Raw genomic sequence first — 24515 nt, 5'->3', positions numbered from 1 at the left:
TGGGACCGGCAGCGGCCCAAGTATCTGGACCTGGAGGCAACAAGTCATTGACTTGTCTCCTCGTCGACCAGAGATAAGCATTCTACTCGTCAACCAGTCAGACGACACCATCGCCACCACTACGATCAGCTAGTCAGTCAGCCAGTTGATCGTTCCGGTGGTCGGTCGGTCGGGCGCTCGGCTTCCTCAAGTTATTTCGCTCCGGAACTAGTATGCGCGGACGTAGCTCCATTGTTGCTAAAGTTTTTCCACGAATCATCGGCTCACGGGTGCTACGCTCTGTATCTGCGGACTTTGATGTGCGGGAGTCTCTCGGATGAGCAGTGAAACGGTAGCGCATGTGTCTCATCTGTCTGGAACGAGAAACTTCTGTTGAAAAGTGCGCGAGGCTCGCGACTCCGGTGCTAGTGGTTATGGTGCTGATGCTGAGTTCGGCGGCGGTCGGGGTCTCGTAACGAGTGTGTGTTACGAAATGAACAGTGGCTCATGCAACGGAACACACGTCTCCATCGGATGCGGCGAGCGCTCATGAGAGTCGTCAGTCATCGGGGAGCAGACTCTCTAGTGGTGAAAAACATACAATTCGAAAGGCCAAAGCCTCGCTTCACAGTGGACTAGCGCGAACTGAGATAATCTCGGAGCGGAAACAAAATCCTCGTCCTCTCATTCAGCCCCCGTGCGCGTCGAACGCACCGCCTCGTCACCGAGCGGATCCCCTCCGTAATTGGGTTATTCTTTGCAACAACGACATTCCCAGCGACAGAACTTGCGTCAGGACAGCCTCAGCCCCATAGGAGCTCTCGACTGGCATGACGCCTTTCATTTGCAGATGTTGGTGAGTTTGACTCGAGCGTGACAACGAGTGCACTGGATTGATCGATCACGTTATTAATTGCTACAACTCCGCTAATTGATCACCTAGCACTTGATTCGTGTGCAAAGTTCGCGCGGACCCAACGACCGCCCCCGATATGTCCGATCGCGGGCGTCCTAGGTCGACAGGCAGACAGGGAGGCGAGACCAGAAACCGTCGAACTTGTTGATTTCGAATTCCTCTGCGTCGGATCTGTAATGGGTCGAAGGGCGGATAGCAGGAACTTGGAGCTTGGAGAGCTTCACGGCTCGTAGAGACGAAGCGTGTCGGGACGATGTTTTTTCTTTTCATTGGTCGGGGAACGGTGCTCAAGGAATGCCTGGAAAGTCCGACAACTCATCTGACGGACCGTCCGGAGCTGTCTGATACGTTTTTCTGGTGAAGGCATCCGTGCCATTATCTGTCTCGAGCAACTCGAAGCGAGTATCTCTATCCCTTGGTTTAGTCCGTTGCTCGGCGGACAGGTCGTTCGGTGGCAGACTCGGCCGGACAGTCCGCGCTCATCCAATTTTGTCCTCTGAGCGGAGAAGCCATGGAACATGGTTGTGGTATTTGAGCAGCATCGTTGTCGTCGTCTCATATTTAGCTTTCTGGAATCTGTCTGAACTGCGTCGTCGCGAAGGCCACCAGAGCTCAACCGAGTGGCTGAGCTCGCGCGCGCGCCGGGCTACTCGAACGAGCTACCTACTACATACATACATTCATTCTGTCTGAGATAAAGGCTGTTCGTCTGACGTCGGCCGACCGAGCGGTCGACCGGCCGGCCGGTTAGCACTCTCGCCATCGATGCCGATTTGTGTCGCCGGCTAACGACGTGAGGAATTTCTGTCGGTGCCTGAACGTCTGTCGGTTTATCCGTTCCTCACCGTCTGTCGCTAGCTCCGTCCGCGCAAACAATCATCTCTCTTTGGCCTCGAATAGTTGATTGTTAGTGTTTTGGTGACGGTAGCGCTGTTGCTCTCGTTCGCTCCGATGACCTTACGAGTGAGTGCGAGCTGCGATCGATCGGCGAGCTAGTCGGCAACATCCTTGAAGTCGAAGACTTGTCAACGATGCGCTCAAGCTTTCGGGATGGGAGGCCTGCGGGAAGCTGGACGGCTCGCGGAATGACGCGACCGCCGGAGTGGAAGTCGAGACTCCGACTAACTGACAGCAATCGGCACGAATAGGAACGAGAGCAACAACAGTGAACACAACCCGAGTTGAAGACTCGATGGGAAATCTGATTGGGAAGAGAAGAGCGGTCGCCGTAGAACGCACGGTAATTTTTCCCACGCGAAGACTCCATCGGTGGACTAGGGGAACCTGATGGAGATCTCAGCTGAGTAGTTGTTGCATCCTCGTGCCTGCCCGCCCGCCTCATTCGCTCCAGGGATTTTTCCCTTCGGACATGGATTGCGGAATCCGCGTGCTCGAGGCGCTTGGATCGGGACTCTGAGGCGAGATGGAAACCACCCGAGGTCGCGCGGGCGGTCAAAGAGGGGTCGGACCATCAGTCCATCAGATCGCGACATAGAGCGGAAAGCTGCTTATCGATGGTCTGAGAGACTTGCTCAGTGAAGGATTGCGAATTTCTGGAAGCCTTCCGAGGAATTTCCGGACATCGTGCCGTAGGAACATTTACGGCGAGTTTTCCCATTGACGGTGTCTTCTGGCATCATCGAGTGATTTAGCGCCATATCTCGGGGATTAGGCACCCGATACGTCATCCCGTCGAGAGAGCAATGTTCCCGCGGAAATTCAGAGCTCGCGAGTACTCGGCACCCCTTCGCGTCGGTCGCGACTGCATTTCCGCAGGGCTTAGTTTTCGGAGCGCTTTTTTGAACCCGATCATCGACCCCGGAGTCCCATGCTTCCTCTCGATTGGCCGTCTACCCCCTATGGTATGTTTCCTTCAGAGAACAAGGAGCAGGTATCGGAGCCAAAAATAGAGTCTCGCGTACCAAAGTCCACCTATCTTTGCTGACAGATAGGGCGTCTGAGTCCGGATGCTTGGCTCGATAAACGAGAACCCGACTCGATATTAATTCCTATTGTGGGCAGCACTTGGAACCTCAAAGCTTAGTCTGACTCAACAGCTGTCTTATCTCGTTTGTCCGTAGAGACAGTTCGCTGACCCAATTCCGGAGCCGGAGTGCATTTGCCTTCCGAGTATAATCGTATGTTGTTGGTGTCTGGCTTCATTCGTTCACGATGACACCGACACTCTATCTGTTCACGGCTAATCTGATAAAAGTCGTTCAGTAGAAGCTCGTTTGGAATGAATTCCGAATTTCTCATCTCGTTTCTGCGGGAGACCACTCCATCGAGACGCTGCTGGCAGGAAGCGCGACGGTCTCGAGAGAGTCACGTGAGTCATTGAATTTACTCGAAGAGCGTAGCACGAGACTGATTTCGGTCTTCTCGTGTGGATTCCTTTCGGGAAAAAACGGGTCGACGCCCGCGCCGACTGTTTTCCGAGAGGATCCTTGCGGGACTGCTCGTCGGTCTCTCTGCCCCGTGCGCTCGCATCGGGATCACGGAAGAAAAGATACAACTAACGGCGCCTACCGCGTTGACCACAGAGACCGAAGGTCGATGAACCGCGCCAGAACTGCAAGTAATGTGACAGACGGTCCCGTATGGACGAACTGAGGGACTGACCGACCGACTGACTGACTGACTGCAGGACTGTCGAACTGACCAACCGAGCGAGCGAGCGGGTGGCCAGCGAGCGAGTAGCCTTCGGAATGACCATCTAAGTTTTTATTACGACTAGAAAACATTGACGATCCCTCGAATGCGCTTGAGGTATTCACGAGAGCCGAGTATATGACGACCATTCGTCGTAAGGAATGCGAGATTACCGCACCGATGGGACTGTAAATGTCTTCGAACCGGATCGCACGGCTCAACTTCCGGTGGCCTCTGTCCTCGAAAAATACTTCTTATGACAGCAGCCGTAGGATGGACTTCTCGGGAGCATGGTCATGCGATCGACGGATCGAGGACAAGCTCTGCGGCGCTACTCTGCCGACGGCTTTGTGTTGAGCGTCCTCGTTGACGTCGTCGGCATCATTGCCGCCACCGCCGTTATAACACCCGTCGCGGTGATTCTAGAGGCACCGCCGCGGATGGATGGCCAGATGATGATAGATAGGTAGATAGATAGAGAGAAAGAAACACCACAAGAACAACAACCACCGGCATCCTCACCGGCCGGCCGGCCGATTCGCCGGCAGACTCGTGCTGTCCACCCGGAGCAGCAGTGTTCGATGTCAGAAGGCGCGCGCCTTCTTGTCATCGGCTTTGCACTCCGCTGCGGGTAGAGACGAGTACCTTCTCCTGACTACTGGTCGCTTGTTGATGCGAACGCTGCTTCCTTGTTGCGGCGTCCGGCGACCATTATCCACCGCTGCTATCGGCTGATAACGACAGTCAGCAGCACCAGCTACGGCAGAGCTGCGTCAAATACGCTGGTCCTCTCACTCGGGAGAACTAAGGCAGGAGCAGCGACGGCGGCGACGACGACGACCGTAGCGGTGGAAGCTGCACTTAGCGAACCAGCAGGGGAATGTGCTCGGCCGTCTCTACGACTCGGACGCACAACGCTCATGAACATCCCCTATCGGCTCATCTGCCTATCTATCCGCTCAAAGTCGACTGGCGGCTCGCAGTTGGAGGCTGCTGCTTTTCAGTCGGTCCGGCTCGAGCGGCCGTGAGCGAATTTCAGCAACTCGGACACGAGAGGGATCGCTCTTCCAGTCAGTGTGAGCATGCGGGTGCGGAACAGCTGGAGAATTTTTTTGTCGATATCTTCGAGTTTTGCTCCGCTGAGAACAATGCCGGGAGACGCTCGGGTCGCTTGTCGCCGGTCCGATATTGCGTCGGCACCTAGGCATTCGTTCGTGACCGCTTCGACGTTCGAACGCTCCCAGAGCTCCGGCTCTGCCGGTCCGCGCGACGAGGGTTCGAACTTGAGCTTGAACGTACTCAAGCCGCTGCTGCTGCTGCGGCTTCCTCCCGCTGACCATTCTTCCCGTTTCTATTCCTCTCACAGATTCGTTGAAAAGTGAGAGCAAGTGACGCAAGAACGAAGAGAGAGGCCAAAGAACCCTAAGAGAAGATTAAGCGATGTTGTATAGATAGACGGCTAAACGGAATCCTCGCAGGCTTACACGAAGTTCGTGTCAAGCACGGAATACTCGGAGAGCGCCGAAAGTCGCGAATGCTTCACTAATGCGTCCGAAACTTCGAACTCGTATGTGGATTTACGAATGACTTTTTTTCCCCCCTGAATTCCCTGCGCATGCGGTCTCTCGGTCGGACTGATAGGTACGAACGCTGCTCGTTGTCTCCGGGATAAGAGCATCGACGTCAGCCAGAAACGGGGTTGCTCGACTGGCTCGCTGTCGAGCGGTTATTATTACGGCGACGAGTAAGCGGTCCGTTTGGTTACTACGAGCGATTCGGAATGCGGAAGCGGAGTCAATACGTCTCTAGTACTCTCAGAAGTAGTCTACTACTAGGATCCAGGTGATCCGTTCGACGAAAAATCCCAGATCTGCGAGATGTCGATCTGACTTTGAATGATACGACGCTTCTGAAATCGAATTTCGCCCTATTCTCTTCCAGATAGTCAAGTCAATCGCTCGTGACGTCCATGACTTTGAAAAACTCAACTATCGGAACGATGGACAGACATCAGCAATCCGTAAGCCCCGCAGGCGAAGAGGGAGGTGGGGTCAGTTCCACGACGCCTTCGTACCGCGTGACGCCTCACATAGACGCTAGCTGCGATGGTGAGTAGCATGGGGGAAGGCGGGGGGGCGGACGAGAGCGCCGACCCCAGGCGGACGACGGCTCGACCGGAGCACTCATTGATTCATTGAATTTACCTAAATTCCAGCGTCTACGGTTCATGGCCCGGCGATGCTCAACGGCCGCGTCTTCCACCAGCACTACGACACCTACGACACAGCCTCGACGATGCCAGGCATGGAGCCGTCACATAGCTCGAAACCCCTGCTGAATGTGAACGGGGCGAATGGCATGGTGGGCCCGAACGAGACTCAAGAGCCCTCGACCATGATGTTCAAGCTCTTCAACATGACGATGACCGAGGAGAGCCAGAAAGCCAAAACGTTCCACCAACAGATCCACCTGCCCCCCCAGGAAAAGGTAAACTTGAGGGAGGACCGTTCGTCTGCTCGAACAAGTTCCGAACAAGAAGGGGAAGCCGAGGAAGAAAAACTCGATGAGATGGAAAGAGAGGCACGGCTCAGATGAGTTGCCGTTGTTGTCGGTACATCCGATTCGAACGTCTGCGGGTTCGTCTGGGTCTCTTCCATTGATCTTGCATCAAGCTGGAGAGGCGATTGATAAAATGCTAAACGATATGCCGCGAGCTTCCAAGACTCAGAATTCGTTTGAACCGCTCCCAAAAGAGTCAATCGCTTCCGAGTAATCGGATCGCTTGATTGTGGTGTAGCTTGAAATGTACTTTCATTTTGGTTGCAGGTTGACATCATTGCTGACTCAACAGCGGCAGGCTACGTCGATGAGAGCAGGTCTTCGAGTAACGAGAGCCTCACTCGACAAAGTCAGACAGGTGAGTGAGTGATTAGAATGAGTGCACGCGGCCGAACTCCTCCAACTCCTCCGAGCGGACCGATGCTCGGTGCTAGTGACGCGTCACCGGTTATTATCCGCCGACGGATTCGTACGCGGCGACCCTGCCATACGCTCGTGTGTACTTTGGCGTCGTATCTGATGCTGAGCTCTTCCTCAGCTTCGAGTCAGGGAGCTGGCACCGTTTCCATGCTGAGTGTTGACAACGAAGAAGCTACATTGGGTTCGGAGCTTTCGGAACGTCGTTTGGGTCCACTCGAGGAGGAGAACGTGAGAAACCGGGACCTCACCTTCGAGGCTGCTCTGAGAACACTCATGCAGCAGCAAGCGAACGGCGGCGCTGCTCCCGTCGACGAAGTGCGTACGCTAGCGGCTTCCACTAGCAATGCGACCAGTCAGAAGACTCGATTGAACAGTCTGAATCTCATTCTTCAACAACACCACTACAATAATCGTAATGTCCCGAGAAGGAAGGTGAGCAGAAAACCGCCCGGCTACCTACCGCTAGCCGATCGAAAATCGATCACGGTGAGAGGACGTCGATGATTGGTTGGGCGTTCGCTGAAATGATCTCGTCCTGGTCTAGGTTCTCGCGGGGGGAGCCGGATACCGACAGAGACAGGTTGCGTTGCAACGGAGTTCGCCTTCTGTCAGCTTGAGACCGCATAAGGTTCCGCCAGCGAAACAGGCGCAGAGCGCTACGGGTGGAACGTCACGTTCGTCGCTTGTCTATCATTTGGCGCAGTCCAGTACCGCTGAGGAAACTATCAGTCTTTACAACGTGCACCCGAACAAGCTCAAGGGCGGCTTAGAGCTCAAGATCGTACACCAGCCGGAAGAACAGCATCGAGCGAGGTGATAAAGCGAAACCTCTCCTGATCGGAGTTTGATTCAATAGGAGATAGTTCTCGTCAGTTGGACGTATTTTGAAATCGAGCTACGCGATCCTGACTTCAGCTCCGAATTCTTTATTCAGATATCTCACGGAAGGAAGCCGTGGGGCCGTGAAAGATAGAACTGGGAATGCCTTTCCGACCGTCAAGGTCAGTCTGGGTTCCAAGAGATTCTACTGGATCAGATTAGCGCAATTCTTCGATGAGATTCGTTATGTAGTCCACGGTTTTACGGTCCTCGGCGGGAATGACCCGAGAGATTTTTGAACGCTTTCCAGTTGACCGGAGCAGATCAAGGAGGTCGACTGCTCGTTTTTATCGGCACCGATCAAGGCCGTCCCATACCGCACATGTTCTACCAAGCCAGCAAAGTAGGTTGCATGTGGCATATGGCTCAATTGTCTCCGACCATACGTGTCGGAACGTTTGTTTCAATCGTTCCCGAAACTTGTCAGGTCTGCGGTAAAAACTCCACTCCATGTGAGGAGTTGCGCATCGAGGGCACCACGGCCATACAAATTGTTGTCCCGCCGCAACCGGTCGGCAGCGCTGGACCTTCAGCGCGGGAAATCTCAGTGGATTGTGTGGGGATCCTCAAGGTGAGCTGGCTCTCTGAGCCATCAAGGCTAGCAGATGCAGTGCTGACTGAAGGATGAACTCTAATGATCTTTCCTTATTCCTCAGGAACGGAACGTAGACGTTGAGAAGCGTCTTATCCGATATGGACCTCGTGCGTCCAACCAGGCGTTCGCCGAGAACGTCAACGCCAGCAAGAAGAGGAGCACGAAGTGTCGACTGGTATTTCGTTTTGTCCTAGAGAACGGAGTAACCCTTCAGACTGCTTCCGCTCCGATACTTTGCAGTAAGTCCTCGATGTCGAATTGCCGAATGTATGTATGCGAGGAGCGGTCAAATTCGAGCAGTACCTATGAAGGCAGTTGACGGATGTTTGTGCTCTCCGTATGTCCCTCGATCTGACTCTCGAGCGTATTCCTTTAGCCCAACCACCGGGTGCGCCCGAAGTCAGCAAGAAGTCATTGTCAGCCGTCTCTTGCGATTGCGGCCCATCGGACGCCGAGCTCTTCATCATCGGGAAGAACTTCTTGAAAGATACAAAAGTCATTTTCCGTGAGGTGAGAGCGATTGTCCACAGTTATTCTATCATGTATACTCCGGAATTGCCTAGGAATGCGTTGACAAGCAGAATGAGCTCGGTTGGATTTCAATAACTTATCATTCCAGGTTGTGGATGGTCGCATTTGTTGGCAAAATAGTGTGATACCAGAGAAGGAGTTTCTTCAAACCGTGAGTTCTGCATGGTGGCGAATTTTTCCAAATTCCGTTCCGACTGATCGATGCAACGTGCTGATCCATATATTCGATTCGGTGTCCTCAGACGCATCTGATTTGCCAAGTGCCTCCCTACATGGATAGAAATATCACTCAACCCGTAGAGGTGGAACTCGTGGTCGCCAGCGGAGGCCGATTCTCGGACCCATCCACGTTCGTCTATTTGCCTCGACAAGCCGAAAAAGCTCAAATTATCAAAATTCAACCGCAACAGCACTCGCCCACTCCTCCGAATGGTCAAAACAACGGTAAAGCAGAGAATTTCGGTGAGCGAACATATTGTGAAGCTCATTGACTCCATAGATCTCACCCATCTGCCGTGGGCTCTGGAGCTAATCGAGCATATTCATGTCTTAGGCTCATTGTCGTGCATATCCGTGGGGCAACCGAAGACTGAAGTCGCTTCCTTCCAGATGCGCCATCGAATCCAACCGCAACGACGCTGTTGCCCAAGACACCTCAAGCTTCTTCAGCGATACTCCAGATTCCCGTTCTCTCAGGAGCCTCCACGTCCACGTCGGTCTCACCGGCCGCCTCGGCCCCCAGCTCGCAACCGACGATACAATTCGTCGTGGTTCCCACAGCCAGCCAAGCCCAGGCGGTCCTGAACCTGATTGCAAGCAATACGACCGGTCATGCAGCTGTTCAAAATCCTGTGAATGCGGCCGCCCCCCAAGCCTCGCAGAACCAGGATCAAGCCGGCAAGAGTTTCGAGAACTTCAATCAGAATTCCGCGGAAACCCTAATCGGATCCGACAATGGAATCAAACGAAAAATCTCCGACCATGATCTCAAGCCACCAGGTGGGAACGCGTCCTCGGAAACCTGCCTCCTCCGTCCCCTGTGCTCGGACATTTGAGCGCTGCGTCTTGCGAAATCTGACACCATTCTATTTACAGACAAGAGAATTCCGGAATTCTTGCCGGAGCCAGTAGTCACTGTGTTAGAGGACCAGATGCTCACAACCACCAGCCCTCTGCAGACCGGAGTGCCTCAAAAACCAACACAGAACACCATGTCTCCCCCGAATCCCGCCTCGAACTGGAACGGGCAACAAACTCAGAACAACGCAGATGTCCAGGTAAGAGGGAAATTCTCGATCATACCCATCTTGTCAACATCCCCAACCCGACTGTGGAGTGAATGTGTTCCCGCCTCTTTCAAGGTCGTCTGGGCTGACACGAAACAGCCGATGTCTGCGACCGACCAAGCCGCCATACAGCATATCGCTACTTCGTTGGCCGCAAGTGCCCAGAACATGGAAGATGCCACTGACGACGTTCTGATGAAGAAGCAGAAAGTCTTCCTCTCAGAAACAGATGGCGAACACACACAGCAAGCGCCATCGCAAACACCGCAGCAGCAACAGCAGCAGCAACAACAACAGCAGCAGCAGCAACAACAACAACAGCAATCGCAACAAATGGCTTCAGATCAAAGCAATCAAATGATGCGTTCATCTCCCGTTCCTCATCAAACGAATCTCTCGCCGGCCGAAGTGGCACCAGCGGCTCAGTCGCAATTAAATCAAACCGAGATGCGAGATGGTTTCATGGAGTCGTTCCAGCCGAACGGAGTTTTCGGCAACTCCATCATGCAGCAGCCCCAGCAGTCTTTTGCACCTGTCATGGCTCAAAGCCAGAGCTCACCTGAGGGCTCGTGCTTCAGTACTGACCAAAGCTTCGGTCAACAGAGTCAAATCGGGAACTCACCGATGCAGACCCAGTTCCCGCAGTTCGCGCGGATGCCCTCGACGCCAGTCGCATCCGCTCAAAATAAGGCGCCAGTCGGCTCGGCGTTTTCGCCGCAGGACACGTCCAGTTCGCCCCACAGTCAGTTCTCGAATAGCTCGCTGGGAAACGGGAGCTTCCAAAATGTCCAACCGCAGAGCTCCCCGTTTGCCCCGAGCAACGGTCTGGCCTCGTCCCCCGGAGAGTCTTCGCTGGCGATGACACCGCAGTCGACGCAACAGACGACCCAGACCCAAGTCAATCAGCAAGCTACATCTCAACAGAACTCGTTCGATAATGTCTTCAGTCGAATCGCGGTCGCAGCCGCGGTCAACAATCAATTCGGCACGTCAACCGTCACGCCAATGGATTGCCAGTGCGCTGCATCGAACGCCGAAGTCCCAATGAACGTAGATTCGCCGAATGGCGCGCTTTCTGCAACGTCCACCGCGAACCAGCAATTCGTTCAGCAGGTCGCTCCGATTACGTCGACTCAGACCATGATAACGTCCTCGGGGGAACTCATAACACAGAGCGTGCCTTGCGCAGGACAAATGGTCACGCAATCCGTGCAGGTGACGTCTCCTGTTCAGGCCGCTCAGATGGTCGCTTCGCCGCAATCGATCGCAGCTTCTCCGAACCAAATCAGTCAGTTGGAGGGTGTTTCGCCCTCGAATCAAATGGGGGGCATGGCTCAACCCGTACTTAACGGCGCCAATCTTCTCGAGAGCCATTCCACGAGCCAAAATTTTGGAATGCAGCAGCAGCAGCAACAGCAGAGCACACGCAACACGTCGCAGCAGAACACCCTTCCAGCTCACCAAAACGGTTTGGCTGAAAGCGCAGCCTTCGGTCAGCACGCATTCACCAACATGACTCCTCCACCGTTGAATCTGACTCCGAGTCAGAAGATGGACCTTCAACATTTCGTCGTGCCGACAAATCCGACTGCGGAGTCGCAGTCAGTCAGCAATGTCGCTTTGGCCAACCAACTTCTCGCCTCCAATGGAATCTCTTTCCCACGGACGGTGAGCTCTCAGTCGCCGAGCGCTGTTCCCGGCTTCGCTCAGCAGGTCGTCGATCAAATGTCCCAACAGCATAAGGACCGAGGCCATATGAACATGGACACTTCGATGGGTCTCGAGAAATCTCAAACAAACGGCGCCATGAACCAGGCGATCCAGGCAAGCATCCAGCAGAACCACGTGGCTCCGAAAATCATTGCGCAAAATCAACAGCAGCAGGTACGTCCGGGACTCGACAGTCCCGTGCTTATTTCTCCCATGCTCGATATCATCGTGCTCGACAAATGTGCAAATTGATTACGTCGTTCTACGAGAGATCGAATACGTCCCATTGTCTCATCAAATGCAGTAGAGAAGGCAGAGAGGCCAATCGATCTATTCTCCGCAGGTGTTAAATCAACAGATGGAATGTCAGCTGCAGTCCATGTCCATGTTGCCCGAGAACGAGTTGATTCGGATCATTAACCCCGACAGTTTCGTCGAGCGATCCCAAAACCAACAGAACTCGTCGCTCCAAGCGATGCAGCAGGGCTCAACAGGACCGCCGATGTTCTGAACTTTACCAAAGAAGATGATCGTTGTTATTGAGGCGATTCAGCTTTAGCATTGTGATGTGGCGTTTCGAAAACGGGAACTCCAGTGCCATTTCGCGAAACTTAGGCAAAATTACTTGTTCCCTAAATCACACATATATAACAGATAAGTGTTTAATAGTCGAGCCCTCTCAACGGGGTATATCTCGCGAAGGCAACTCCTGAAACCTTTGTGCAATGCACGAGTCGGCAGGCTTCTCGGCTCTATCCCAAGAAGCTTGTGGACGAATATACAGAAGGCGAACAGCATTCGTTAAGTTAGCGTGGAGTCAATGGATTGCTGAACATGTTATCTGCTTCCCGACGAAAATTTCGGAGACGAGCTCCGTTTTTAGAGGCTTGAAATCATTTTCGGCCGCTTTTGTTCGGTTTCCGCACGCACATTCCATGCTGTTGATGCTCCGATTTTTTTCTCTATTCTTTTCTCCTATCTTTCGCTCACTCAGTCGCATGGATCCGGGCATTAGGATGGCATTGTTAGACGTTTTGATCGTATATTCATTTTTCTTTTGAGCGCGGTGCGAGATTCCGGACCCTGTTCAGAGAGCGGTGTCGAGACGCATGCGCTTCCCGCGCCCTAGCCAAGACAGGGAGGTATGGCCGAGTTTTCACGATAGAGCCCGATCGCCCCTTCGGAGTGCTCCCTCGATATGCTTGATCTGTCGGATCGTCTCTCACGCTGTTTCGAGAGCTTCAAAATCGAGGATGAAACTCGAGATTCTCCATACGAGAGTCACGGACGTTAGAATGTTCGTTTGAAAGATTCTGTTTAGAGCGTGTAATCAACTTTGTACATAGGCGCAAATCGGTGTTGTTATCAATGTGATCGCAGCTGGCGGTTGCGAGTCAATCCTGACGTTTCGGAAAAGATTATACTCATCTAGATAGGTGGATAAGCATTTTGGTGTTTTATGTATCTCAGCAATCGACATACACGTGCACCAACGCTCCGTGTGTGCTTGTTCAATCTGTATATAATCTGAAATGATGGACATAATCTATATTTTCGGAAGCTACTGTTTCGAGAACTGTAGATACTGACAGAAGGGACGGCTGACAGCATACATTGTGACACTTTACTCATCTAACATGTGTAATAGTCCGAGTGATTAGGTACGTCTACTGACGTGAGATCGCATGACGCAAATGAACCCGTGCGATACTGAGACCGAGCTCAATGTGAGCAAGAGCTCCCGCGCTCTAAAGAGCTGTGTCGCATTAATATATCGAAATATTTTTCAAGTCAACGCATCTTTATTCAACTAAGCGTTATCTGATTCTTCCCCGACGAACCTTGTTCCTGTGGCATCGTGTAGCCAACGCCCTCTGGTGACTCTCGAGTCGATCTGGGAAACTCATACCCTGGGATCTGAGCTCCTCAGGCAAAGCCGAAGCATCAACCCAAGATTACCTACTCCATCGATAGTCGCAATGCTGCTTGAGGGAAGGTGGCAGACTAGCACCACCCGTAGTGCGGGACGAAACCCACACTTCAGACCCTCCACATCCAAAAGACCGAGCACTAGGATCCTATGCTTCTTTTTTCCTGCTGAACTGAACGGAGCCATCTTTAAGAAGTTTGCATTGAACAACAGCGTTTATTCAGTAGAGTGTGGGCCTTCAGGAAGATCAGGTCGAATGACCACTCCTATCTCTAGTAGCGGGGCACGTCGACCATCAACCCTGATGCCCCGGCAAATATGTCCAGTATGAGCTCGCGCAATAGTCGATCGCTCGTTCCTGAGGCAGATGACGAAACTCCGGAATGCGAGCTGACCGCTTAGCCTACCTCCGTGTGGAAGGATTCGCCGGTGCATCCGAGTCGGACTTAGGGTGCCCGAGTATTAGAGAAAATACGGTACGTCGAATCAGGCGCCTACTCAGAATTCTCATGATGGTGAGCATCGCACTCGGGGTGCGGAGTACGATGCCAAAAGAAGTTCCCGGGGAGACTCCCTGTATTTCCGATCTCCACCTCTTCATCTGGCTAGTCTCCGACGAGGAATCGTCCACGATCTCCGTGTCAATTTTTATTCCGAACGCTCATTATGCTTTCGCTCTCTAAACCGGTGGAACCTAGCGTGGCAGACGCTCCCTTTGAACTAGCTTGTTGAAAGTCACAACGCATGATGCGGTCCTCATCGCTCGTGTAACCCTGAGGGCCCGACGTCCAAGGCGGAGACATCGGCGTGGATCTCGTGCTCCCGGGGACGAGGGGAGATAGATCCAGTGGAGCTGCTGTCGGCAAGCGCGAAGGGTCCGCTCTAATCCCAGCGCCAGCCTCGCTCGACAGGGTCGATCGGTGAATCCAGAAGGTGCTCTCAATACATTCTTTGAAAATTGCATAAGGACAGTCGCAGGGCTCCCGAGTCCATGCTTTCCCTGGACCGTCGAAGTCGAAATAATATCACCGCTGACGGAGCGCACTCACAGACAGTCCGTCTCAAACCTCGGGTCGGTCAATTAAATATTGTATTGTAAGAGATGGGTTTCCAGGGATATTATGGAAATGGAGTTTCGGTTGTGTTTGACAATCCTGTGGATATGGTTGAGGAAGATCATACTGCTTGTACTGGCATCGGACTTCCGAGTCCCTCGGGAAACTCCGAACTTTCATTCTTCTGCCGCGAATCTTTCCCTCCTTCACACTTGCGCGGATCCGAATCTATCGTCGAACAACAGACATGATGGTCCATGCTTCCAAATAAAGCCCCTGTCTTCTCTAGACTCATCTGAAACGATCGATTCAGTCTCCTCCCTTCTCAGAAGGAGTTCCCCAGGAAGATAAGCAGGTCCGACTTGGGGATAGTTGAGGTGACGATATAGAGACAGAGCCGTTCGAGGACGGTCGTTGCTTCCTCCTGTGGGGTGATAACATCCTCGAAACCAGACCCGGCATTCGAAGAACCTGCCGAAGTCGCTGTACGTCAGGGGAGTGTTCGAGAGCCGAGCGGTTAAATTTTCCCCAATATTCCGGAGTCTCCTGGTTCCGGCTTACCTTCCTCCTTCGGTGCTGCGGGGTGCTGGGCTGAGGTGGCAGAATTCGGCAAGCATCCGTGGCACTCCTTGGGGAAAATGCGTGTGAGACGAGGATTGAGGTTTCATAGCTCAAGACCCTCTGAAGCTTAGATCATCACTACCTGCTCACGTCTGAGTGGGCCCTCTTCAACGGGGGATGGGTTTCGTCGATTGGACTCACAGAAGCCGTTATCTGACGAAGAACTTCGACCTCGATGCTCTTCATCTCCAATTGACGCTGCGGATAGAGAAAATAGAATCACCTCTCAGCACGGGTTCAGTCGGGATGGAAACGGCATGGCAGGTTCGTTGTCGCCGTAACGATAAATACTTTTAAGACGGCGATTATCTCGTCCCTCTGCCGTACAATGTCCTCGTGTTCGAACTCCTGTAATTGAACTCTCTCGTTCAGTTCCACGAGAGAGTCGTTAGCGACGTTCAACTGCGCGTTTAGGTAGTTACATCTAAAAGAAAAGAAGAAAAAACATATTCAGACACATCACCCGAAACCGCTGTCTTTTTTACATGGATCTAAATCCGAGGGCGTGCGGCCCGAGAACTAGCCGAATACACAAGTATGGCGCCAATCCGAATAAAAAGATCACCTCATCGACCAGTCTGCGATTCTGGCTTCGAGTTGGGCCACACGCGCCTTGTAGGTATCTTCGTCTATGTAACTCAAACCCTTGGTCACGATCGCGAATTGCAACTCCCGTACAGTCCTCTGGAGTTTCTCCATCTGCAAAATCGTGGAGGAACGCATGCGGCTTACGTCTGAGCGAGTGTGATTCCTCATATTCCCCCGACATTTTCCGATATCGCGACCATGAGCGAGCCCGTCGAAAAACCCACGACATTTCCTCTGTCGAACTCCTCCACAGATTTCCGCAATCAATCGATCCATGGTCCGATCATCGGGGTCGTCACATCTACGAACCTCAGAATGAAGACTCCGAAGTAGCATTTTCTGCTTGCCTTGCACGAAGACAAGATCGCTCCGTGCGGAATGCAATTTCACCTGTTGATTGCGGAGAAATCCCTATGAATGCGCTACGCGCTAATCTCGTCGGCTCCCCGGAGCATCGATACGGAGCGAGCACGATCCTCGAGGACAAACCTGAAGGGCGATGACCATGTCGGCTAATACTTCGTCATCGGTGCTCTCTCTCAGGCTGCTCTCGTCGAGTAGTTCCGAAGCTTTCTGGAACACGACTCTGTCAAGTTCTGGGTTCTGGGGAGGGAGTTTCGTGCTCGGAGCCTTCTCATGCCCAGCCATCTCATCCCCCGGGTCTATCAGGCTACCTTAAGCTTTTTCGGACGACTATTTTTAGTACAGGTGCTGCTATCCGGGACATCCTGCGATGAATCTGAGTCGGTGTCTGTTCCCGGATCGGAGTTATCCTCGATGGTAGTCATTGTATGGAAAGACTCTCGAAACACTTTGCGTCCGCTGATTGACGAAGGTGCCCACGCAATGAGTTCACATATCAAATTAAGGAGAGAGTTTATCGCACCTAATCCTCGGCCGTTGATATCTGCATATCCGATGAGTTACTGTTGTGTGACAAACCTTCGGGATCGCGATGAGGACTCCGACGGCCCGGGTTGCTGGAAGCCACAAATCAAACTCAGAATCAAGCCGGAGGCAGATTCGATTCCCTGATAACGTCCGCGCAATCGAATCTGATGTTGAGGGTCGCGGGAAATTCCAGCGGATCTTAAGATGCGCTCGAAGGAAGTTCGACCCAGACCGTTGACCGATTCTATTCGCCGAGGTTTTTGTGAAATGAGGAATCAAGGAGCCCATTGGAGTGTGTCAAGAGCGCAAAATTTCTCGGAAGAACTCACCGGAGACGACGATCGGTCGTCCTGGCCCCCAGCGAGGGCACAGCTTTCGTCGACCTGCGCAAGCATGGAAGCGGGATCTGCGAACTTCTACGATGACTCTGCCGCGGTGTGCATGATTCGTCCTCCAGATTAGGGCCTGTCAACAAAGAGCTTCCCTGACGAGCGGATCTGCTCACGGCTATACCTGTTATTCAAAAAGGGGAACTCGAAACATTCGCCCAACCTCCTGAGCGCATGCGCGACTCGGGGAACCGCTCACTTTCGAACCTGCTCGCTCCATATGACCCCATGGTCTCCGCTCGCTCCTCGGCTCGCGCGCAATATGCAACAGTTGTCTGCTGCCGCTGCTTGACGCTTCGGTAAATCGATGCCCCGCAGATGCGCTTTTGCGGAATTTCATTCGACATGTGTCAGCCGGGCTTTCGGGAATCTTTCATAGGAGAACTGTCGAACGGTCTGTCACTAAAGAATCTGCCTGAGATCACCGAGAGCGACCTTTCCAATGGGGTCTCTGAGGAGCACTCATCGACCAGTGTTTGATCCTTCGAAACCGAGACCTCCCGTCAAGTACTGCTCCCAGGATGCCACCTCCTCGACCGCTGCGCGGCTGAAGGAGTGGCCCCCTACGGTTTGGAGTTTCTCCAGGAGCCACGACGGCAGAGGATTTTCTCGATCCAGACTCCTGACGCTTCCATCTCTCATCATGCCTCGATGGAATGAAGAATAGCCTCAAATTAGGGGCGTGGGCGCAGTTAGTCGCTGAGACCGTCGACTATGGTGAATTTCGCTCCCAACAGACTTTAACTTGCGTGAGGTTTGAAACATTTACCGTGCCTTGTACGTATCCGGTGAGAGAGCGGTGCAGGATCAAAAAACAAAAAAAACTCCGGGAGACCCGCTGCAGATCAAAACCTTTGGAGCAGATATGCGGCGAAGAGTTCCCTCGATGTCGGGAAGGAAAAATGGAAAGGCGGTAACTTATTCCAGGAGAATTCACGTAACAGCTAGCGGGAAGTTCGTCGCTGACTATTCAACTTTCTGTCATAGACTCTACGGGCGCTTCTGCTAGGATCGCAGCGTTCGTAGTGAGAATACAAAGGCCAGACATGCGAGGCGACCGATGTGGAACCCAGCGACGTGCGGGTTCCCTCTCCTCAGAATACTGATGACTTTCCTTAAGTCGCAAGGCTTTTATTGCGCTCGGACGGTGTCGATAGACGTCGCCCGGAGTAGCTCATGTTTTCCCGCGCATTTTCGAATTCGCTCGCGGCAACCCCGCTCAGCTGCGACAGCCGACAGCTGATGGACTCGGGGATTCTTTTCACTTGGCTAGTAATTCGGGAGAAGAAATCGGACATAGTTCACACAGTGGATATCTCAAGGTCTCCGAGCGACAAAGACCACTCGTGCACCGTCTCGAAGCGTAAAGTTTCAGAAATCAGTTCTTGGCCGTCGTGTGAGTTGTGCTTTCTTTCGAGGTTCCAGAGCTCTGTCCGTGTGTTCCTTCGTCAATACTTATGTGTTCCGTAGTTCAGAATATTCTTCCTTCAATTCTAACATACATGTACAAAGTCATCAACTTGTGAATTACTATGCCTTCAGTGTCTTCGAGATTCGGACCTCCCCGGTTATGGCACCCCGGTTGAATTTAGAAGCGATTGAGAACCTTCCCCGCACATTCTACCTTCACGACAACTTCATCTCGGAAGGAGAGGAAGAGTATCTCTTGAGCAGGGTCTACGCCGCGCCGAAGCCTAAATGGACTGATTTGAGGAATCGCAGATTACAGAATTGGGGAGGGGTCCCGCACAAAGATAAGGCGCTCTTATGTTCTGAGAAGATGCCGCATTGGCTCGACACGATCATCGACAAGGTATAGCGGTCGACAATCAGGGATGTCCATACATAAACCTGATCTAGCCCTCGATGTGAGAAATTCTGTGACGCATTCGTTCTTCAGGTGGTGGACACGACGGGGCTTTTCGAGGGCTGTCGACCCAACCACGTTCTGGTGAACGAATATCAGCCGGGTCAGGGTATACTCCCTCACACGGACGGACCACTCTACACTCCGATCGTGGCCAATGTCTCCTTGGGATCCCATACGGTACTGGTGATATCGCGGCGAGAAGACCGCTCCGTTGTCGGGAAGATCTTGCTCAAGCCGCGATCCCTCCTGATAACGAAAGATGAAGCGTATTCAGATTACCTGCACGGCATTGAAGAACTTAAAGAAGACTCGCTTGATCCTACTGTTTACGCCGCGGAGCCTTCCGGAGATGGGCCAACATGTCTCCCTCGAAAAACCCGGGTTTCCCTGACTATAAGACACGTCGCCAGAGTTGTCAATGTTGGATCCGCCATGTTCCGGTCATAGAAGGGAAATCGGCGAGCTAACGGACCCGAGCTCTATGGGGATTCTCGTGCTCATGTGTCCCACATAGGTTCTGCGGATCAGGGAACTCATCACGCCCGAATGGTTATTTATCCTTTCCCCTCGCCCTGAACCACTTCTCTTGATCGAGATTCTGGTCGCACAGTGAGTTACAAGGAACAATGGCCCACAGCGATTAAGATATCGTCTCATGGTCACAAAGGATAACACCAGGAGAACAGACCGTATCTTTCGGTGGAGCGCCCTGCGTCGACTCTGGACTCCGGAGATCGAACGAGAAGCTTCTCACCGGCGGAGCTGCTATGACATCGGATGTTGCCGAACGCTCCCATACCACGGAATCGAATAAAGGGTTTGTTGAACATAAGTTACCAAAAGAACATTCTTGAATCTTCCAAAAGGGATCATTTATTATTATGCTGTATCTTTCCGACTCTGATATAAGTTAGGGCTTTCGAAATGGTTTCCGGTGGACTTCCTGATAGTGCTTAATAGGGTCCTCTTATTAGCCGTAACTGGCCGCATCGGAGGAGCGCTTCGGGCACAGAAATATCTCCGAGCAGTATTCGAATTTATGTGGTATCGGAAATCCGGAGCATGTATCATGGAGTTCTATTTTGCGGTACTTGAAAACTAAACGGCCGCTGTCCTGTCTACTCGAGAATTCACTACAGAGCACAGCGGACGATATGGACTAGATGTTTCTATATTTGAAATAGCATAAATGAGTGTGACCTTGTCGAACAAGATGCCTTAACGAGCATTGGGCTGTTGGCAGTAAGGTCCGTAATTTCTGTAAGTTCTTGTGCGTAGAGTTCTTCCTTATCCCCGAGAATAGGACATGGTGCCAAAACGTCATGTCGAACGAGTCCTCCGGGAATCAATACAGGGCTTGATGGTCGTCCGAGATCGGCCGACAGGCGTTTCTTCCGCTTGGCGGTAAAATTTTCAGTTGAGCGTCGCGCTGTCGGCCAAACCCGAACTTTGAGACGGTGGCGGTGACGGCGATGAAGAAACCGGAGTAGGTTGGCCCGATGTCTCGAGATTCTTCGGGGAGGCAACTGGAGAACTCCGTGGAGACGGACTGGTGGACGAGGCTCGCGTCGTCGAAAGCGGAGGCGATTTCGTCGAGCTGCGGCAGTGTAGGCAGTGCAGGCAGACGCTGCAGTGCCCGGTCATGTTAGCGAGACCTTGGCGGAGCTTCAGGGCGTGTCCGAGCCTCATACCCATGTACGCCGTCAAATGATCTTCGGTCAGAACAGAGAGAATGCTTCCATCGATGGATTGGTCCCGGAATTTCTGGAGAGAAATGGACGAAGGCGTTAGCTACTGAAATTTTCGCTCCCAGGACGACGGAGGATTCATTAACGTGCAGTATTTTTCTATGATCTCTCTCGGTCGCGGCTTACCTCTGCGTAGGGTGCGCAAACGTCGATGGACTGCACGAAACCGACGACATCGTCCACGGTCCATCTCGAGAATAATCTGTCTTGATGTTCTCGGTTCGGACAACCGACCGATGAGCATCGAGGTGATCTTGAACGAGAGCGGGACTCGGGGAAAAAGGTTTGATGATCTTTCGTAGATGAGGGAGGCGAAAGGGATGGAGATCGGGTTCGTTTCACGGGTGGTGCCGAAAGCGACAAGTCGAGCGCTGGAATTATCGATATAAGGGATCGTCAGGAATCTGCTGAATGTGGCGAGTGGATTCAATCGATTGATTGATCGGTAGGGAGTGGGATCAATCGACTCCCGAAAATCCCGAGGATTCGGAAATCCTAGGCGAGACCAACCTTCTTGAGCAGAGGACGCGGATCGCTTCACCGCTCCTTTCAGATACGTCTCGAGCTGAGAACTCCGCGCGAGGTTGAGCAGAGTTTGAGAAGAGGAGAAATCGCCCAAACTGATCGAAGAAGGTGGACTTCGCCGCGGGGAAGGATGGCTCTCGGTAGCGGCGCGCGGGGACTGATGCGGCGCTTGGACCGTTCTGAGAGCCGGTGACGGAGGGCATTCAGGACTACGAAGCAGAGGGGGCCGCACCGATGGAGTCGGATGTCCGAAGGGTGAGTTCGAAGGGTAGCTGTAAAGAGAAAGATCCGATTAGATTAACGCGTGAAATCAGCCCAAGCTCGGCTTAAACTCTGTCGAAAGTTCGATATCGATCTAAATTCGATGTGTTCACTGCCGCCAACTCTCCCGCGGAGGTCTGTTCGTTCCGGGCATCTTCTAAACGAGTCGGAACGTTCACCCTGACCCGGACCTCTGCCGGTCAGTCGTAATAGATGTGATGTGACTCTCGTGTGATCTTCTTGAAGGCTGCAGCGAATGCTCCGGCGGCAACGGCGACCCAAGCGAAAAAAGGAACACTACCAGAAATAAACTTCTGGAAGAGAGCGAGATACCTCTTGTCGGAAGCTTTCAACATCACTGATGACTGCGGGAACAGCGACAACGATCGCTAGGGGAACTTGAGTGAGAATAGGCTCAACCCGTCTGATTTTGAAGATCTGATTTTCAGCTTATCGAGCGAAGGCGGTCTGCAGAGGGACGAGCGAGTGGCGGATCCGCCAGCCGAGCGACCGACTGGTCGGTTGGCCAGCCAGCAGAAATTCGACTCTTCAAGATGAATGCCAGAGGTCACAAAGTCTAGTGTATGGATTCAAGCCTGTGACCACGAGAAAAATAACATCACTCGAGACAACTGACAGCGCGGCGGACGAACCGAGAAGTCAGCTTGACTTCTATGATCTACGGCTGACCTTTCGGGTCGCGACCCCAACTCACGATCAGCTACTGGTATTCGGCTATTAGTTGAACAACCAGCAGGGAAGACACAGAAGAAAAACTGAGGCCCCACTCTCTGACGGAAACAACAAACATATTGGGGTTCAGGAAAGTGTTCAACGTTCGTTCTCCATCCGAGGTCACTTTTCGACCATCTCATCGGCCAAGATCGATTCGTCCGGGGGAATCGTCCCCTCTCCCTCTGGAAAATCTCCAACGACCACCGCCAGCCCCCTCCCTCGATCCGGTACGGAGGCAAATAGCGTATTCGAGCGGACTAGTGAAGTCCAATGAGTCCAAGCTGAAGAGCATTTGTGTCTCCTGCCGCCGGTCAGTCAAGTCGAACGATGTGAATTCTCTGCGAAAACTATAAAGTAGAGGTTTTACGGTAGCTCGAGCGGGGGCGGCCGTGTACCGGGAGGCCTGTTCGAGAGTCCGTGGAACTATTCGACTGAGTGACTCTGATGGCTGCTCAAGAAATACTTCAAGTGGAACGGGCTTCGTTGGCCCCACGTTTTTGCTCAGTCCCATTGTGACACTCGAAGCTCGGATTCGAGAAATCCCGGTCGAATCGGACCGACGGGATTACGACGCCAACTTCGGATACTTGGAGACAATAATCGAGGAGCGGTAGCGATTCGAGATGCATCGGCAGCCGTCTGAGCGGGCGGAAGAACGGACGACTTCAGCAGCCAGCCATCGAGGTAGAGAAGTGAGGCGACCAGATGGTGCTCGAAGGGCTCAGCAATTCAAATTATGAGCTAACAAGGATTTTAATATACGGCAGAGCTGCAAACTAAATGGACCACTCCCCGATAGGTAGACGGCTGACATAGGTGCGTACGAGCAATCAATTGGCTCCCAGGTGCGTAACATATGAACGACGTCAGTCAGTCACTCACTCACTCCTTCACTCATTTACTCCATTCTACCGTCGCGTCGGTCGCTCCGACCGAACGTTGGCCCGTGCTAGAAGCAGCCAGCCAGTCCGCGAGACAAGCCGTGACCAAAATCGAGGTGCGCCCTTCCGCGCATACCTCTAATATTGATGCTAACCTTAGACCCCCAGAAAAAAAACTGTCTCAACTGCTTTCCACTTGACACCTGAAGGACTCATTGGAAAGTCAGATCGTGACTGTCAAGCCGAGCCAAGATCAGGGACCGCAGATTGACGAGGACAATGTTTGTGCCGAAGCCGGAATTTCAAGACCTCAGTCAACAGCAAGAATCGAAGTGGCTCGCTTGCGGCTGAGGCGAAGTATATCCACAGACAAACATCTTTGGAAGAAGCCGTCAGAGACCCGATGATTCACCGAAATCGCGGTGCTCGCGACCTTCGGTCGATCCCAACACGATCGTCCCAAAAGCGAACCCCTCTCACCTCTCGTTGGTGTTTGTGTTGTACTTGGCGGCAAGGGAACGCATGTAATCCGAGTAGTTCCGATTGCTGGACATCATCATCTCCATGTGCTTGAGCTGCGCGGAGCTGAACGCTCCGGGACCCGGTGGCGCCGAGTTCGCCGGGCTCGGTGTCGAACTGAGGTGACCGAGGGGTCCGAGGGGACCGGAGCGCAGACCCAACATGAAGCTCAAGTTGGCAGGATAGCCTGGTGGCATCATCGGCCCCCGACGAGAGGGCGATAAATTACGGGCACCGGTGTGAACAGTTTCCTCGGGTGTCAAACGCTCTGATTTGACGGCGGCGTATTCATGCATCAATGTCCTCACGCACTGAGTCTGTTATCCTGGGATTCGAAGAGAGACGCGCGGATTTCCGGTGGAGCAACGAGCGATTTCTTTTAACGCAGCACGAACAGCAGCAACTTCGCGTCGCACAGTCTATCGTAAACTGAGAAAGCCGTTCGAGCGAAGGTCTGGTCCGAGGCGTGCGTCCGTAGGCGGTCCTTGTGTGGCTCTCTTCTTTCCGAGAGGGGAAGGGAACCGTCGTGGGGTGGGGTCACAGCCAACAACAACAAGTGCATTCGTTTTAACACCCAGCATAGTTTCCAGAAACGGTCTGCCTAAACTCCATGCGAATGAGGTTCTTCTCAATTATTTTCGCTTTGAGCTGCCTTCGGCTGTCTCGCCCGGGGATTATTCGTTTTCATTCTTCGGAACGAACACAGAAATGGATGAATGATGACATTGAATCGATCATTCAAGTTGACGGCGACAGGATAGCCGCTACCGAAGGTGAAACGTCACTGGCGTCTTGAGCTATTTCTGGCGCTGGTGACTTGTGACGCAAGCCTGGGTCGTAGAAACCTCTCGTATAATACCGAATCGACGTCAATGCTGTACGAGGCACGCCGTTCTCCGAAAATTAAAGCGCTTCGATTTTCGGTGGAACTGACAAGGACTCGTTCCGTTGCGGATCTGCTCTCCCTTTCGTTCC

The 24515-nt window shown here is 52.8% G+C and overlaps 4 protein-coding genes across 4 annotated transcripts; 2 read left to right on the top strand and 2 right to left on the bottom strand.

Annotated features, from left to right (window-relative positions):
* Positions 1-5516: 5516 nt before the first annotated feature.
* LOC100899068 (nuclear factor of activated T cells 3) lies at positions 5517-12038 on the top strand. Its single transcript, XM_029110754.1, is given in 18 exon segments — positions 5517-5655; positions 5763-5798; positions 5835-6034; positions 6374-6464; positions 6645-6958; positions 7071-7339; positions 7461-7527; positions 7656-7748; positions 7833-7976; positions 8062-8239; positions 8377-8546; positions 8548-8682; positions 8774-8993; positions 9141-9530; positions 9627-9808; positions 9893-10027; positions 10295-11701; positions 11871-12038. Coding segments are annotated over 18 exon segments (4338 nt in total).
* Positions 12039-14342: 2304 nt separating this feature from the next.
* LOC100898923 (coiled-coil domain-containing protein 92) lies at positions 14343-16953 on the bottom strand. The gene is made up of 9 exons (XM_003740841.2): positions 16942-16953; positions 16396-16701; positions 16211-16294; positions 16031-16111; positions 15699-15832; positions 15425-15557; positions 15216-15331; positions 15074-15140; positions 14343-14983 (listed from the first exon to the last, which is right to left on the bottom strand). Exons 2-9 carry the CDS (start codon positions 16507-16509, stop codon positions 14822-14824), a joined length of 891 nt encoding a protein of 296 aa, XP_003740889.1. The 5' UTR covers positions 16510-16701; positions 16942-16953; the 3' UTR covers positions 14343-14821.
* Positions 16954-18245: 1292 nt separating this feature from the next.
* Positions 18246-19368, top strand: LOC100897190 (alpha-ketoglutarate-dependent dioxygenase alkB homolog 6). The gene is made up of 3 exons (XM_003740830.3): positions 18246-18397; positions 18544-18814; positions 18902-19368. The coding sequence occupies exons 2-3, from the start codon at positions 18572-18574 to the stop codon at positions 19316-19318; spliced, it is 660 nt and encodes a 219-aa protein (XP_003740878.1). The 5' UTR covers positions 18246-18397; positions 18544-18571; the 3' UTR covers positions 19319-19368.
* A 550-nt stretch (positions 19369-19918) lies between these two features.
* On the bottom strand, positions 19919-23965 carry LOC100898777 (uncharacterized protein YMR317W). The gene is made up of 4 exons (XM_029110750.1): positions 23502-23965; positions 21121-21416; positions 20746-20990; positions 19919-20635 (listed from the first exon to the last, which is right to left on the bottom strand). Exons 1-4 carry the CDS (start codon positions 23834-23836, stop codon positions 20285-20287), a joined length of 1227 nt encoding a protein of 408 aa, XP_028966583.1. The 5' UTR covers positions 23837-23965; the 3' UTR covers positions 19919-20284.
* Positions 23966-24515: the final 550 nt, after the last annotated feature.

Source organism: Galendromus occidentalis, unplaced genomic scaffold (genome assembly GCF_000255335.2).
Source record: "Galendromus occidentalis unplaced genomic scaffold, Mocc_1.1 scf7180000077087, whole genome shotgun sequence".
NCBI classification, from domain to species: Eukaryota; Metazoa; Arthropoda; class Arachnida; order Mesostigmata; family Phytoseiidae; genus Galendromus; species Galendromus occidentalis.
This window is presented reverse-complemented; position numbering and strand designations above follow the sequence as displayed.

What these genes read in the sequence shown, in the direction of transcription:
- LOC100898777 (XM_029110750.1), bottom strand. Translation starts at nt 23,836, where the DNA reads ATGCATGAATACGCCGCCGTCAAATCAGAGCGTTTGACACCCGAGGAA. An exon ending in AACACAAACACCAACGAGAG is followed by an intron (nt 21,417 to 23,501) that starts GTGAGAGGGGTT and finishes TTCTCTTTACAG; the next exon opens with CTACCCTTCGAACTCACCCT. An exon ending in TGCTCAAGAAGGTTGGTCTC is followed by an intron (nt 20,991 to 21,120) that starts GCCTAGGATTTC and finishes CGATAATTCCAG; the next exon opens with CGCTCGACTTGTCGCTTTCG.
- LOC100897190 (XM_003740830.3), top strand. Translation starts at nt 18,572, where the DNA reads ATGGCACCCCGGTTGAATTTAGAAGCGATTGAGAACCTTCCCCGCACA. An exon ending in TCGACACGATCATCGACAAG is followed by an intron (nt 18,815 to 18,901) that starts GTATAGCGGTCG and finishes TTCGTTCTTCAG; the next exon opens with GTGGTGGACACGACGGGGCT.
- LOC100898923 (XM_003740841.2), bottom strand. Translation starts at nt 16,509, where the DNA reads ATGACTACCATCGAGGATAACTCCGATCCGGGAACAGACACCGACTCA. An exon ending in ATCGCAGACTGGTCGATGAG is followed by an intron (nt 15,558 to 15,698) that starts GTGATCTTTTTA and finishes CTTTTCTTTTAG; the next exon opens with ATGTAACTACCTAAACGCGC. An exon ending in CGCAGCACCGAAGGAGGAAG is followed by an intron (nt 14,984 to 15,073) that starts GTAAGCCGGAAC and finishes CGACTTCGGCAG; the next exon opens with GTTCTTCGAATGCCGGGTCT.